The 16899-nt window shown below is 33.6% G+C and overlaps 1 protein-coding gene across 1 annotated transcript in view; it reads right to left on the bottom strand.

Annotated features, from left to right (window-relative positions):
* Gp93 (heat shock protein 90 Gp93) overlaps window positions 1-16899 on the bottom strand; it is a 90085-nt gene that overhangs the window by 23754 nt on the left and 49432 nt on the right. The window contains exons 7-10 of the mRNA XM_090369725.1: window positions 14996-15174; window positions 11542-11731; window positions 5507-5584; window positions 2246-2406 (exon numbers count right to left, since the gene is read on the bottom strand). Coding sequence (XP_090225851.1) covers window positions 2246-2406; window positions 5507-5584; window positions 11542-11731; window positions 14996-15174 — 608 coding nt within the window. The remainder of the gene's footprint in view (window positions 1-2245; window positions 2407-5506; window positions 5585-11541; window positions 11732-14995; window positions 15175-16899) is intronic.

Below are 16899 nucleotides of genomic sequence, written 5' to 3'. Positions count from 1 at the left end.
GGAAAAGAAAATGGCAGACAAAGAGTTGAACAATAAACTCAATTTTTAACAAAACTAAAAACACCAACTGAAAGTTCAATTGTTATGCCAAGTTTATGGGGAATATACTATGTCAAGAGCTGACATGTATGAATGGCATAAAACATTTTTAGAAGAGAATGTGGAAGACTATGAACAACCAGACTGTCCTATCTATGAGAAATGATAATGTGGACCAGATAAAGCCTTTGATTAAAAGTAAGTTGTTTAAGCATTACAATGGTTATATTGCATGAATATTTAATTACCTTTTATTACATCAGAAAGTATGGACAAAGAAACAGACGAATTAATTGAAAATTTAGGCATGAGAAAAGTGTGCCAAGATGGTGCCAAAAATTGAATGAAGGTCAAAGAATAAGACTAAGTTTGTGAAGATGTTTTGGAAAAAAAAAAGTACCATAATTACTTGCAGTGAAAGATGGCTGTTCCAGTATGACCCAGAAACTAAGACAGTCAATGCAATGGAAGTCAGAGCAATCCTGCAGACCAAAAAAGCAAGAACGTCAAAATCAAAAATGAAGAGCATTTTTTTTATATTAAAGCATTATTAAACGTGATTGTCAGTTATAATTACATTGTTAATCAAACAAACTACACTGAAGTTCTGACAAGGCTGCATACAAAAATTAAATAATAAGACCTGCACTGTGGAAGGATGGATGCTCTGACAATACTCCAGCATACAATGCCCTCTGTTCACCAGTTTCTGGCCAAACAACAAAATCCCTGTGCACGTGCACACCCCTTGCAGACCCTAGCTCCTCTTCCCTAAACTGAAAAGTGTAATTAAGGGAACCCATTTTCAGTCAATTGAAAAAGATATAGAAAAACTAGTGTTAAAAAGGGCTTGCAGAAGATTATTTCCAGAAATATTTCTGTGCTTGGAAGAAATGTATGGAAATACTATGTGCAGGTCCAGGACTCCTTTTTTTGGGGGAGAGGGAAAATAACTTGTAAGGTATGAATATTTAATTACCTTTTATTGCAATAGTCTCGTTAATAAACAGCCACACCTTGTACCAAGGTGTGGCTGTTTGACAGAATAAGCTATTAAATGAATAAGCTTAGCCAGAATAAGCTATAAAATGAATAAGCTTAGCCAGAATAAGCTATAAAATGAATAGCTTATTCTGGCTAAGTGGAATTTAGAAAATCTTATATAGCTAAATATTATGGAATTTAGCTTAGTCCCTTCCCTCACTAGCTTTAAAAAAAAATTCAAATTAAGATTCTAACTGAAAATGCAAGAGTTTCATAACAGATCACCCTTGCCTCTCACTGAAGACTCCCTTATTTATGGGGGGGGGAAAAAATTAATATTTCACAGTTAAGTCCAATGTTACAAAATACCCTTTAAACATCCATCTATATTAGTTATGATTTTCAAATTCTAAATAAAATAACCTCATTGAAATTATGCAGATTCACAATAAAGTGAATGTCCTATAATGTTGAAAAAAAATTTTGTCTATGAGATTTTTCTGAAGCATGAATAATCCCTCTACATAGTTTGTTTCACCCACCCTTAGCATTTTCCCCATACTATTTCTTTGGTATTTATTTCTAACTTTAGAGTCATCTAAGAATACAAACCATGGACACTTCATTCCATGACCCATTTCAGCTTTCATAGTTTTTTTCTTTAATGAAAGCACACCTACATCCAAAGTTTGATACTCAAGTAAAACTGCATTATTAGTAGTATTATTTTAAACACTACTGCATAACTAAATTATTGAAATATACACCAACTGGCTACTTTATACACCTACAGTTTTTATGAGATGGAGTGTTCCTTCAATAATTCAATTTGGGATCAGGTATTATAACATGCAATATAAAGCTAAAATGTGTGCAATTAAGTGAAAGAGAAAAAAAATTAGGTGACTGAATGTTGCATGGCAGTCTAAGTATATCAAACTAACTGTGCTAGGGTTTGCACACAGTTGTCTCACATGCCAGTTAGCAAATACTACATCTTGTCTTTTTAATTTAAAGTAGGTTTTAATCATTTTGAATTAATGAATAAGATTCATGGATACACAAATGCTGCAAATCAAACTTCTTTGCAGTATATTCTTTCCAAATATACACAGAATTGCATGCATACCTTTCACAAATTGATTAACCAGTAAAACAGTTGTGCTATAATTCCAAGTAAATTAAAAGGGACTTTAATATTGGGTAATTTGAGAAGACTTACTTTGTACTATACTCCTTCCAAAATTTTTCATAATCTTCTTTGGAAATTTTTTTAATCATATCTAGAGTTTTTCTAACTAGTTTCTTCTTTATCACTTTCAGAAGCTTATGTTGTTGAAGAGTTTCCCGAGAAACATTCAAAGGAAGATCGTCAGAGTCAACCTATGAAAGAAAAGTTTGAACAGTGCTTTTCTCTAATGGCTGCCAAATTAAACTAACTGGAAATGAATACAAATATGCTTATTTTAGAAAATATCAAACCTTTGAAAGTTGCTTGCATAGTTAAAGGAATGTTTTCAGAAACCAGAATTTAACAAGGAAATTAAAACCTGTGCTACAGTCCATTTGGTGTTGGAGAGTTGTCTACAAAGCTCTTAATAAAATTATCCAAATAATGCCAAAATTGAAAGTTACATTCATCTCTACAATCGATTTGTAAATTACATAAAATGCAAGTTATTTCAATAACTGCATAAGTTATGGAATATAAATATCCCATGTCATGTTTTTAAAATATACATCATTTAACACATTTTAATAAATGTCTCCAGTAGTTATGAAAAGCCCAGAAGGAAATATCGAGGCTACACTACTTAACAGCAAGAGACCAAAACTGCTTCTAGTAACAAATATGAACTTTGTAATCACAATTATGTCATAGCAAGGGGATGCCATGAGTAGGACTGACTGGATGATTTTTAATTCCCAGCTTATTGCTTTCCTTGTTTCTGATAAAAATGTTCAGAACTGCCTTCCTTTTCCTTTCTTCTACCACTGACATGCTCCTTGGCAGTTTATGCATACAGGTTTTTTTGCACTAAAAGCACAATAGGATTTACATAGTTATGCATATTTACATATACTAGGCAGTGCAGATAAGGAGTTTGCCAATGTGACCTAATTCCCATCTGTAATGGAATTATTCACATTTGAATATTTGTTTTGCAGATGATACTCCTTGCAATCAACTCTCAACATAATTGTTCAGATGCATCAAGATCCCATTCTGAGATCACACCACGGCATGAGTTCAGTGTCTTAGAGGGATGGAGGCTACTGCAATTGAAATTTCCAATATATGGGGCTCAAAAGATTGTTTGAAATGTTTCTCTGTTAATTCCAAATAAGAAACTAAAATGTAACCATTTAACAAAGCATGCCACCCCTTCAGCATCCTGTCCTTTTTGGAATAGGTTAACCAGGCATCCCAGTTTCCAAGGATTTGTCCTGGAATTTAGAATTGTCATTTAATGTTTTCATTGCTTAATTTTATGAGAGAATTAAAAGAAAGGAATGATGACTGGCTTAACAGTGATTGCCAATACTAGTGTTTTTTTTTTTTCAAAAACATACCACAAAATTTGAGAAATTTTACAGCTTTGTTTGCCATTCCAGCACACAATGGAAATGTGTAGAAATATTTTCTCAATTGAAATTCAAAGGTCCGATGAACAAAGTTGCTTGAATATAAAGCCTCGATTCCATAATGTTCAAATTCAACCTTAAATTTGCAATGTAAAAGTTTCTATGACATGATTAAAAATTATGAAAAGTTAATTAAGGCAGGCAGAAGTAATTTAAATATGATTAAAAAGCACTATTTTCTAGTAGTGTTTCATTGTAATACATAAATTGTGTTTTCAATGAATTATTGTTTATATATTCGTCTATAAACATTAATTTGAATTTTAGAACATTAAAAAACAAAATACCCACTTTTCTTTTTTTTTAAAGAAAGAAAGTTTTTCCCTTTCTAAACTTGTTTCATCTCAGTTATCACCAAAATCATCTGGTCATCCTACTTTTGGATTAAAAAAGAGGATCTTTCCTATAGGCTTTTCACTATCAGAATGGATAATCATGAAGCGTGATGTAGGTCCTCATTTCTGTTCTAGGCAATTTTGTAGTATCATTATCAATGTCATTGTTCCCTGACAAGGAACATGTTGGGGGTTGCAGAGTTTACATTATCAAGGATTCAGAAGTTTGTTTGTGCCAAGAATCTCCACTTACTGCAGAGCCCAAAAGGATGTCCACTACCCAGTATGCAAAAATATGCTCAAGAGTGGAGCACCAGAACTGAGTACCATACCCTCATCTCCACCAGCTTGGATCTTGTCCCTGTGACCACAAGGATAGGGACATGGCAATGACATGACTGACCCCTAGAAGGCAAACTCACTAGCTGACTGATCCTGGGCAAGACCTCTCAGCTCTTGTCAAAGCATGGGCCCCTCAACTACCAGGATCCCCTTTTGAATTTCCACGGAGTGTAGCAAATTGTAAACATTCTGGATCCTATGATGTTAAGCCTGAAACTTAGGCTGCAGGCAATGGATCCTAATGATGCCAATATGGAGGATCAGGTAATCACTGGTAGATTCCACTTTCCCTTGATGGGGCCACCACATACAAATGGCCACATCAACAGAAAGAAATTAGTATGTTATTTCACATCAAACTCTCATTATTCTGAGCATAGTTGAGTTTCATTAAAAATGCTTGTTAGGTGAACAAGTGCAGGATTAACAAAAATCAGAAGCATTGTCATTTTGATATACTGAAGAATTTCAATATCATGCAGAATTGGTTATAGTAAATACACTATGCACATTATTATTAATGATATTGATGTAAGTGTTTCAAGTTTAATATGGAAGTCTGTTGATCATACAAAGATCAGTAGCATGGTTAATGACATTTAAGGCATGCTGATGCCAGATTTAAATAAAATCTAGGTGGAATGGCTGAAAAATTCATTCAAAAAAAAAAAAAAAAAACAGATGCATAGTTAAGGAACAAGTAGTTATCAGGAACATTTTAACAGCCATGTGTACTTATACTGTATTTATCTTAGTAAACCATTACACTGAGATGTGGTATGGATGAGGGCTCTTTGCACTTGTTTTTTAGGTTTTTATTTGGTGTGGTGGGGGGGGGGTTATTGCACATTACATTTTCTATTTCAAATCAAAAAGCACTATCCATGCTGGTTGTAAGGAAAAGTGAAATTTTAATCAACTATTAAAAGGAACAAAAATTTCTCATTATCACACCACAAAAGGATCAATAAAAGAATCAAACATGCCACACACTATATCCCCAACATACTGAAGAAGAGCAGAAAGATTTCCTTGAAAGCTTTGATAATTCAATAAATATTGGGGAGGTATATAAGCCAGCAAAAATAAAACATCTTCGTAAAGGAAAAATTATTTAAAGTCTAAGTTACAATCTACACCTTTTATAACAGAGTACTTACCACTCCTCTAACAAAGCTAAGGTAGTTTGGCATCATATCCTGGAAGTCATCAGTAATGAACACACGACGTACATATAACTAAAAAAGTTAAAGGGAGCTTCAAGATTAATATGCAAAACAAATTAACAAATAATTTTTTTTGATTCCTTAATATTAATTAGTGATAATCTTACTCAAATCTTAGTTTCTAAATGATTTAAATATTTAAAATGATTGAAAATTTGCTTTTTAGCAATAAAAAAAAATGAAAAAATCACTTTACCTTGCGGGATAATAAAAAAAAGGAAAATTTGAACTTTAAGTGATAATAAAACACTATTTTGAGAAACATCAATTTCCAAATTGCCTAAATTCTCTTCCACAGTAAAAAAAAATTTAATTCTTCGCTTGATTTGAAAAGTACCATAGATCTGTATGTGCTATAGACAGCAAAATTTTTTGAAGGGAGAGAAAAATAACTATGCTCATAAAATGAATATGATCTAAGTAAACAAATGTGGGAGCCTGAACAGGGTTGATGCCATCAAAGGAACTCATCACACATCCAGTTCCATAGCTCAATGCACAAGCCTGCATTTCAGCAGATAACACTGATCCCACAAGTAGTAATTTCAGTGACTGTCAGGAAAAATTTGTACAAAAAGAATAGGTAGAAGAGGACCAGAGTATGTTTACCAGAGGCCCAAGTTTGTTACAGAACAGATCTTTTAAGGGCACAAGAGGTCACTACGTGTTGGTAGTACTGATAAGAAATAGAATAACTAAGGATTTACTTAACATATAGGGCAACATTGAATAAAAAGGCACAAGTCAGGTTTAAGTTCAAAAGTGTCATTTTCCTCATATGACATGAAGGAATATGAGAGCCTTTTAATCAATTCAGCCAGAGATAGTGCTAAGCTCAAGGGGTAGTATTTTTTCTCAGTGTGGTCTGCACTTGTTACAGGAGTTTTTACAGAGGTGGGATACCCTTAAATAGGAGTGCAATAATATTTGCTAATGCTACAGAGGTAGTGTTAGGTGGGTTAGAAAACTGCTACTTTGGGGTAGGGAAAATAGACACAGTTTAATAGCAGCCACAAGCAGTGGTGAAATTTATTCTTGTTCTGCTTCTAATGGAAGATGCAATAGTCTGGAAAATTGAATTACAAGGCCAGCTGTGGATCCTCGTGGGACAAGAAAATATATAGGCTGTGTTAGAATTAAAGAAGCAAAAACAAAGCATGCATACTTGATTGTACAGTAATGCTAAAATATAAAGTACTGTCAAGACAAATGCTGACATAGGAGATACTAGAAACATTGCCAATCTCACACAAGAGATGCAGATTTTGAACACAGTAAGTACAATGGATACAGAAAAGGGCACTAGGTGTTTTGCTTTTGCTTAAGTAGAACAGAATCTAAGGCAGTAAACCAACTTAAAAAAAGTGGGTAGTGGTGTGACATAGACACTAGAAAACAAAAGGAGTCAAAAGAATACTGTTATATCCATACAGAAATCTGGATGAACTAATACTAATAGCTCTGCTCTGATGCAAAATACTATTTTGTTTCAAATCTAAATTTGACACCACTTAAAGATACAGGGTCTTCACATGATAAACAGTGATATAGTAATACTCACTTCTTCCATCCACATTTATTACAGTCAGTTTTTTCCCCCATAAATATAAAAATGTCAATATATATTTAAAAATACGGTATTTCCCCATGTATAAGACGCACCTTAATTTTGGGTGCCCGAAATTTAAAAAAATGTATTACATAAAGTTATTTAACTCAAGTTTTATTCATCATAAAATTCATAACTCACTGTCAAAACTCCCATCCATTAGCTTGTCCTCATCTGTGTCTGATGACGAATAACTGTCTTCATATATTACCTCATCCTCAGTTCCATCTATGGCATTTGAAATGCCACACTTCTTAAATGACTTGACAACAATCTCAATCTTGATATTATCCCAGGATCTTTTCACCAGGATCAGGTACAAACTTCCCCTATAGTTGGTTTCTGCACTCTTCCTGCTGGTGTCAAATTGTCCCCAGAAGACTTCATCCATTGGTTCCATTCATCTCTCATGTCAGCTTTGAAGGGTTTGGTTAATGCTGACATCAAGTGGTTGGAGCTGGGATGTCAGGGTATGACAGCAAGCTTTGTTTTTTGCTCTGCAGCAATCTTCTTTGTAATGTGTGCCCTGAACTGATCAAGCACCAATAGGGCAGGTTTGCATAAGAGCCCACCTGGTCTCCTGCTCCAAACTTTCTCAAACCAGATCTTCATCCCATCCTGAACGTGGACAATCACCCCTTGAGGAATGTCTTCTTTTGGCATTGTTTTGCGTTCGAAAATCAGCATAGAAGGCAGCTTGGTTCCGTCGGTACAACAAGCTAGAACAACTGTATAATGGCTCTTTTCATGTCCACTTGTCTTCAGTTTTCACCCCCTTCTTATCAACAGTTCTGTTACTTGGGACATCAAATTGAAGAGGGACTCCATCCATATTTGCAATCTGGACCAACTCAAACTGATGTCTTCCAATATTGAATGACAAAACGATGAAATTCAAGGACCTTCTGCTCATAGCTTCCAGGCAAGTGGTGCATGTACGCATGCTTAGTCCATTCCGTTTCATGAAGCTGAAGCACCAATTGTGTCCTCCTTTGAAATCAGTAACTTCTTTTTCATCAGCAATTCTTGCTGCCTCATGCTGAACCATCTTTGTGGACACAGGAATTCCAATTGCCCTTTGCTCCTCAAGCCATATCTTCAATTCCCTCTCTAAATCAAGCCATTTTGCTGACTTGCCTCTAATGGCCTTCTGCCATGGCATTTTTAGCAGGGTTTCTTCTTCCTGTAGCCAGTCTGATTATTTTCTCAGTTGGAGGACCGTTCAGCAGCACGATTTCCATTCACTTTTGCAAACTGGATCACTTTTAACTTGAATTCAGCATTGTACGAAAATCTGGGCAGAACATGGCAAAACGTAACCTAATATACTGATAACAAGTGTGAAACAATGAGCGCAAAGACAACAAGTGCGAAATGCAAGTAAAAAAAAAAAAAAAAAACTACAACCACTGTATAAGACGCACCCAGTTTTTAGACCCCAAATTTTTCGAAAAAAGGTGCATCATGGGGAAATACGGTAATATTAATGTAAATTTCTTATCAGTATGATACTTAGACCAACTTGAAATTTAACTGCCTTCTTTAAATTTTTAGTTTAGTAGCAATAAAATTAATGTTCTTAAAAATTTCTCAAAGTTTTGAATATATATTCTTAATATTTTGTCTAACATTACTCTTCACCATACAGATGAAGGTATCTGAGGTAAGTGTCAAAGTCAAATGATATGAAGGTTGGATAACAATCTGAGGTAGGCCATGTTGCTTCAAAAAGACTTGGGTTGGTTGCTATATGGTCAAAAAGGGGGGGGGGGGGGGCAACTAAAGTTGCTTTTAAATATAAGGTATGCATTTGGGGAACATGAATCCTGGAGTTGTGTATAAGCTATTAGAAGAGGAGGTAAAAAGGTTCAAGATGAAAGACTTGTTATGATTATGACACGAGATTTTTCATGCAATATAAGCAGATGAATAGGAAAACACATTACATACTGTCTGAATTATAGGACCTTTGCTAGTAAGGATGCCATTATCCTTCTTTATAAGGTGATGGTTAGACCACAATTGGAATGTAGTATTCAGATCTGGAACCTGCACCTAAAAAACTTCTGGAGAGGTTTCAAAGAAAGGTAAACAGACTGATGAGTGCAGAGTGATAAACAGGAAGAATGTGCTCAGAATGGATGGACTACAAAGTTTGATAACTAGACATCTAAAAGGGAGATCTGAGGTGTATAAGGTACTGAAGGGATTAGTAAAATGAATGAGGAAGCTATTTTCTCTTGTGCAAGAGACATTAACCACGAGACAAATAAAATTATGGAATAACAGAAGACTGGATCTCATGAAACTCTTATGAATAGCAAGTTGTCAAACACAAATAGGCAGCAATTCTAAGTTAGAAGTAGAGCTGAACAATTATTCTGTACGAATATAGTATGAATATTGTTTTTCAAGATATGTTTCATTGCATCAGCCTTACTAATACATTACATTCTGTCTCAAAGTCAAAAAGAAACACTTATCACAGGAGTGAAGTCACTAAAAAAAAATAAAAATTGGAATAAAATTAATAGAAATAGCCTTCCTCTCCATGGCAGTACATTTGCCAGTTCTTCAATAAAAGTGTATTGATCCAAATTTATAACATTAAATGCTATTAATACCACTGAATTATTTTTTTCAATTTCCAAGTATTTCATAAAACAGTAGACTAGTTAAAATAGGCATTTCTTTTGTGTCAATGTACAGTGAAGTTATTGAAAGTAAAACCTGAACTGCAACAGCTGTAGACTATACTCACACATTCAAGAGTATTTGTTCAATTCCTCTAATGATAAGGGAGGGGATCAAAATGAATATACAGATCACGAACAGCTATTAAAACATCAAGAAATCACCAGATATTAATAGCAATACCAAGCTTACAGTTCCAAAGATGTTATCACAGTTATTCATTCATTGCTATGAACTACTACTATCCATTTGAAACTCAGTTGCTGACAAGGCCACAATGATCCCAAAAGCAATTACAGCTTGTAAATCCCAAAAAGGGGAGCTTATCATACTGACTGAGTCAGAGAGACTAGTCATCAATAGGAATCATTACGGGCTATTGTCTATTGGGAGATAGAGCCTTCCTCTCCTTGACAGAAACATATCACAAACTCAACATCAGTTTATCATCTGGCATGGCTATATTCTCATGTTAACCTAAATAAAGTTGCCATGGAAGAGAAGCTTTCCAATGTCACCAATGCAGAGATGCATTCCCCTAAATGCCTCAACTTCAATACTCAGAATAACTGCCCACCCTTAATGCTCGTACTGGACACTATTACAATACACACCTTTCATGGAAGGAACATTGGAAAGAGAACCCCCTTACTAGACTGCACCATACATACAATGAAGAGGCATTTAGTATAGGAATACATCTGGCTCTTATTGGTTAGAGCCCACCACATTTAATGCATGGAATCCCAAATACAATTCTGCATCTATTACATAAGGATAATAATACGTTAATTATTTACATACTGATTGGGTATTGGCTTAAATATAAATATTGTAATTTTTAGTACATAATTAGTTTCTGTATTACATGTTGCTGTCTTACTTCAGCATTGTGTTACTACATTATAGTGCCTGTAACACATTGTAGTGCTAGCTGGTACTATACTATTCCAATTAGGAGATTATAAATGTTTTAAGATGTGTTCATCATTCTAATATTAGAATGAGAAACATTCTAAAGTCAGATCACAATTATTACAGATTCAAGCAATAAACTGATGCAGGAGGTATTGTTTTATGTATATATAACAGTATTTTTTTAAAATTCAGTTTGACATTTCACCCTCTTGGGAAGTCAAAATAAGAACAAATTAATATTTAAAAGAATTTGTAAAAAGTATTTCTATTAAACTCTCCACAAAGCCAACTCTAGCAGAAAATTAAGCCCAAATCCACACACATTCAAACTGATGTAATATATCAAACACTGAACATTCAAATTTTCTTTAACAAAAAAGCTAGTTCACTTTAACATGTCTTTAAACGACATCCTTGCAGGTGATAATTCATTGAGGAAACTATTACACTTCAAATTCTACAATAAATATTTCGATAAATGAACATTATGTTACACCCCTTTACCAGGTTCTTATTCATAATGAGTAAGAACAAGGATTACAAATGCACCTTTGTCAAACTACTGATGTAATCATGTCACAAGAGGCATCTCGGTATGTACCCCTAAGAAAAAAAGCTGTAAACAATTTTTGAAGTATTGCTTGTAGTCTAATAACCACTTTTCTCTGCATTCTGCCAGTAATCTCATTAATACCTCTATTAAAGAACAAATAAGAGTAAAGTATTTTAGGAAGGTATTATTCATTACCTTAATGTGGTCCACCTTGGTTCCATATCTGTTGAATGATTCTGATGGTTGTACACTTGGAATAAAGAGAAGGGACTTAAAGGTTACCTCACCTTCTGCAATGAAGTGAGTTTTTCCAAAGGGATCAGTTGTATCTTTTGTAATAGATTTATAAAATTCATTGTATTCTTCATCTGTAATTTCTGCTGGTCTGAAAAGAGAATTTTATATAAAATGCTTCCCTTCTAAAAAGATTGACAGCTTATATGAAAAGCTCTTAACCATCCAGTTTATTATAAAGTTTCAAATAACAACGTACATACAGGCTGGCCTTTAATTCTTCCCGCATGCACATCGTGCAAACCGAATATAATAATCTATAGAAAAAATTATAATTGGTCCTTGACATTCAGGAATGTCCATAAAGAATTAAGTAAAACTAAATGCAACCAGGCATAATATTTTTAAGAGTTATAATTATCTATATAACAGAGGTGTAAAAACACCATAGACAACTGTTAAAGGGAAAACTACAATAGTGCAAAGGGCATCATTTCAACTGTATCTCATATTGTGCTCATCCTTCACAATGTTATCATGTATTGCACTACCTCTATTTACATTACTATCATAGTTTTTCCCTTTAAGAGTTGTCTATGGTGTTTTTACACCTGTTATATAGATAACTCTTAAAAATATTATGCCCAGTTGCATTTAGTCTTAAAACATTATCACATACACCTTTTGTTATCTCTCATTGTAGGATTATCTTCACAACTGGGTTGTCATATTTGCAATACTAGGGTGCCTGCCACCCACTGATGAAAGGCCAACAAGCCTTGAAACAGTGCCATCTGGGTGGGGGGTGCCCACCGAGAAGTAACAATAGTCTTTATTAGTGAAGCATTACTTATTTGAGGTAGTGCAATACGTGGTAACTTGTGAAGGATGAGCACAATGAGATACAATTGAAGTGATGCCCTTTAACAATACTATCAGTTTTTTCCCCCTTTAAGAGTTGTCTATGGTGTTTTTACACCTATATTATATAAAGAATTTTAATACCTTTTAAATAACTAACTGTATACCATATAAAATATAACAAAAATAATTATAGAATTAAATGTTTATTGCATAAAACAGGAGATTCCAAACTGTGCTCTATAGAATATTTTAAATTTGAGGGAACACAGCAATACGTTACATCTGTCAGACACTTTGTGAACTACTAGCTAGAGATAGTTCAGTTTCAATATTACCTATTAAATTGTTTGGATCTAACTACTTAATAAACAGAACTGTTAGGTATTTCTTTTGGCCAAGGGCACCATGAAAAAATTAGATACTAATGATGCTGTGAATCAAGAAAGTTTGAGAATCTCTGGCATAAAATACACAATGAAGAAACTATTTGTTATGGAATATTTGAACAGAGTTGGCTTTCTTTTTTTCATCAAAAAATTTCTGATAGCCAACAATCTTCTCTAGGCTCTGGCAAAATAAATATTGCAGAGAACCTCAAACAAAAAGGTTTGAGGTTCTCTGTGATATGAAAGATTATCTAGTTTTTTACCATTATCTCCTTTGTGGTAACATTTTCATCTGGCTTTTTTAAAAATTAATTTTTTTTTTTGCATTTAAAAATATGAATTTTTAAATGAAAGTCTGCAAGTGACTTTATTAGTGGAAGACAAACACTTCTGATGGTTGATGGAACACACTTGAGGGACATTGGGCCAATGCTTGTTTATTGCTGTCTGATGCACAGTAGGCTTAGCGCGCAATTCAAATCTTCAACTATCACATAAAAGATTGCATTGACTTGAAATTGGCATTGTGTAAAGTGAATTTTTTTTTTCTAATAGCAGTAACTGAAAAATACGTTAATCGAACTCATGTTATGCAAGGCCTGGCTGTAGTAGTATTTCTTTTAAAACTGTTTAATAAACCTCACTAACAATGATTTCTAATATAATTATTTAATAGCAAAATGTAGGTAAGCCACTACTGGCTCTATTTTAAACATTTAACTGAAAAAAAAAAAAAGTCTTTGCACAGTCACTTTCCATTAAGTTTTAACTAAAAAGCATTAGCTTTGTCAGGGACTTATTTGTAAGTGTGTACATTTGTGCATCTGAACAGTTGCCATGCCAAATTGTACCCACTCTGATAAATGTTAGTTCAAAAAAGCACTAGAACAGCTAGTGCCTTTTTTGAAATACTGCACAAAAACTGTTTGTGCAGTATTTCATTCTTTTGTATAAAAATCCATCTGACAATGTTCGACAGATGGATTTTTAGATAGTTGTCATGTGATTAACAAAGAATGGATGAAAGTTAACATAGTATAGCCAATTCTGAAGCTATTCAGATAGCTCTTAAAAAAAAACTAACCTCGATATCATGACCAATGAATAAAATCATTCAAAGTGATTAACAAATCGCTACTTTGACAAATTATGCCAAAGTGAAGTCTTTTTTAGTGCTCAAACCATCTAGTTTGCCCTGAAACTCAATGGATGTAGATTCACTTTTTAATACACTTTTTAATTCACTTTCAAATAGATCCATTGCTTTCTCTTGAATTACTGCTATGCTTAATAGGACTTTGTTTGGTCTTCAATCCAAATTATTAACAATCCCACCATTTTATCCATCAAACTATGCAAATACTGCAATTTTGCAGCCAATGATGTAATTACATCCTCACTACACTTTATTTTGTCCTTTTTTAGAGTACACAGATTCAGCTAACCCCACTGCATTAATATCAATCACATGATCATCCTTTGAGGCACTTAAGCACTGCTGTTTCACTTCCAAATTAATAGTTCCCCCTAAAAGTACAAGGAGTTAAAAAGATGGTCTTTCTGAAGGCATAGAGGGATAAATTCCTTTAAAATATGAATCTTGAAACTAAAATTTTCAATGCATGACATGCAAGACTGACCTGGAAATTAAGAAAAGGCAGCATGTGATTTAGAATTTTAATTATCAATAGTTTTTTATATATATAATACTTTGACTACTAGCAAATTGAGGAGGCTTCCATCCTGCAGTTTACCTTTTTACTCATGGTAAAATTGCAAACCCATTGATCTCAAATACCAACAAAACTCTGCATCATCACATGCACCCCAACTGCCCTACACCTGCTGAGACTCAACCGTTATACTTTTACTTAATTTCCAAGTTTTTAACATTTGTTTCAGTGAAGGACAATGATATTACAAAAAAAAATGAAACCCTCAAAATCAATAGTTTTGTTTAAGAAATACTATTGCTAAACTTCAACACTCAATGGGTATTTTACAAACTAAGCTTTAATCTTTATAGCAAATTTTTGGTTCCACCAATACTATTAAATTTACTTTATCCTCCAAAATTTAAGTACACTGGATTTTAGCTAATTAAAGTTAAGTAGCAGAATGATTAATATAAACTTAATAATAATAAAAAAAAACATGCAGCATACTTCCGGGTCCAGATTGGCTTAGATTCATTCATCAACTCCCAATCCCAAGTAGTCTTTTCAACTTTCTTTGTTTTTGGTTTTGTATCTTTTTCTTCTTCCACCTTAACATCTTCATCTTCAGTTGTATCCTCTACAGCTTCTGTTTCTTCATCATCCACTGGTTCTTCAACAGTTTCTGTCTAAAAGGAACAGTTTTTTTTTTTTTTTTACACAAGCCAATAACAAGTTTTTCATAAGAAAAACTAAACATCTTATAGAAATAGAAGACAAACTGCAAAATGAAATTATCCAAGATAAGTTCATTTTTCACAATTCTGTACAAATGTGGCATTGCCTTAACTTGTAACCAAAGTCAGTATTTACAATAAATACTTGTAAATGATCATCCTCTACATGCAAGCAGTTCTCAGAATAAAGAGTTTGTCTTCTATTTCCATATGAAGCTCTTAATGGACTCTTACTATTTAGCAAATTACAGTATATTTGCTCAGTCAATGCAACTAGTACAAATTCCTTGGTATAGCCAAGAGTGATGAACACTGTGCAAGATATGGGATAGCCAATGTTTACATGTTACCTCACAACTGGATAGCCAATGGTTTATACATACCTGCACCATCTGGTTTCACATATTTGTGCCAGTTTCTATGAAGTAGAAGTTTCCAAAGTTTAAAGCAATGCAAATTCAACTACCAATTATCAAATCTTAAAGTAAACTGGGTTGTTTTCAATGAGGCAATTCACTGTATAATGTGGTAAGTTTGTTAGCATGCAGCAAGAAAATTACAATTATAGTGGCAAGTTGAAATCAAAGGTCTGACCAAACCATAGCATAAATAAAATAATATAAGGATGATGCATAAAAAAAAAAATCTTGTAAATTTCTATTAAAATTTAAAAGGAGTTAAAAGAAAAAAAATAACATATTTGTTTGGTTTAGACCATTTTTTCCTTGGGGAAAAAAAAAAAAAAAAGTGTAGAAACTGAACAAAGTGCATTTGGGCTGAAGGAATAAGACTGTCTTCTGTTGAAACCACATTGTCTGGCTAAAAATCTTATTGCTGGCAACACTAGGTATACAACATTACACACCAAGTAATTTCACAGTTCAATCTACTTTTAAACTAATAAATTTAAACTAATTATCTAAAACAATTTTCTTTATTATTAAAAATAAAAAACACAGTAAGTATCAGTTACACAAACACTCAATTTAAAAAACTTAAATTTTTAATAAATACAAATAAGAATTACAAAAGGATTTGAGGCTATCAAACCAGAAGACCTTCCACATTCTGAGCTAGGCTTGTGAGAAACCCTGACTATCTCATAGTGAAACCTATGACCAGAGCTTTTATATAGCTACGAAGTGAACTAAGACAAGCCAGATATGAGACCAAGTTAAACAAAGATGATAAGTTACAGGCTATAAAATTAACTGTGACAGGGAAAAGCAATCTAAACTCATACTTGGTGGAATGTTACCTGGATCAACATGGTCCCCTGTTGTGCTTGTCAGGGTCAGGAGGAAAGACAGGAACCAATGTTAGAAGCTTAACTTTCAGCACAACATGCCTACAATGCCTTTAGCCAGTAGGTGGTTAATTGATGGAACAAACTTCCAGCAGTTGTTGTAGAAGTTAATAGGTGAAATAAATTTAAGGAGGAACTAGACAAACATTTAGAGGGAGTTGTTTTGTAAATTTTTTTGGCTGATGCTGCATAAGCTCATACATTTGCTTTCTTGCATCACATGCCACTACTACTACAATATACTTAGAACAGTGTACACACCCATGTGCCACTTGAGTTTTGCCTGTAGTAGTGTAAAGCTCCGTCCCTCAGCATACTAGTACATTTGTATTGGGCAGTTAGAATGTTGATTTTTTTTTGATTTGGTAGTT

Source organism: Mastigoproctus giganteus, chromosome 3, assembly GCF_048544385.1.
Source record: "Mastigoproctus giganteus isolate SK-2022 chromosome 3, ASM4854438v1, whole genome shotgun sequence".
In the NCBI taxonomy this organism is placed as follows: Eukaryota; Metazoa; Arthropoda; class Arachnida; order Uropygi; family Thelyphonidae; genus Mastigoproctus; species Mastigoproctus giganteus.
This window is presented reverse-complemented; position numbering and strand designations above follow the sequence as displayed.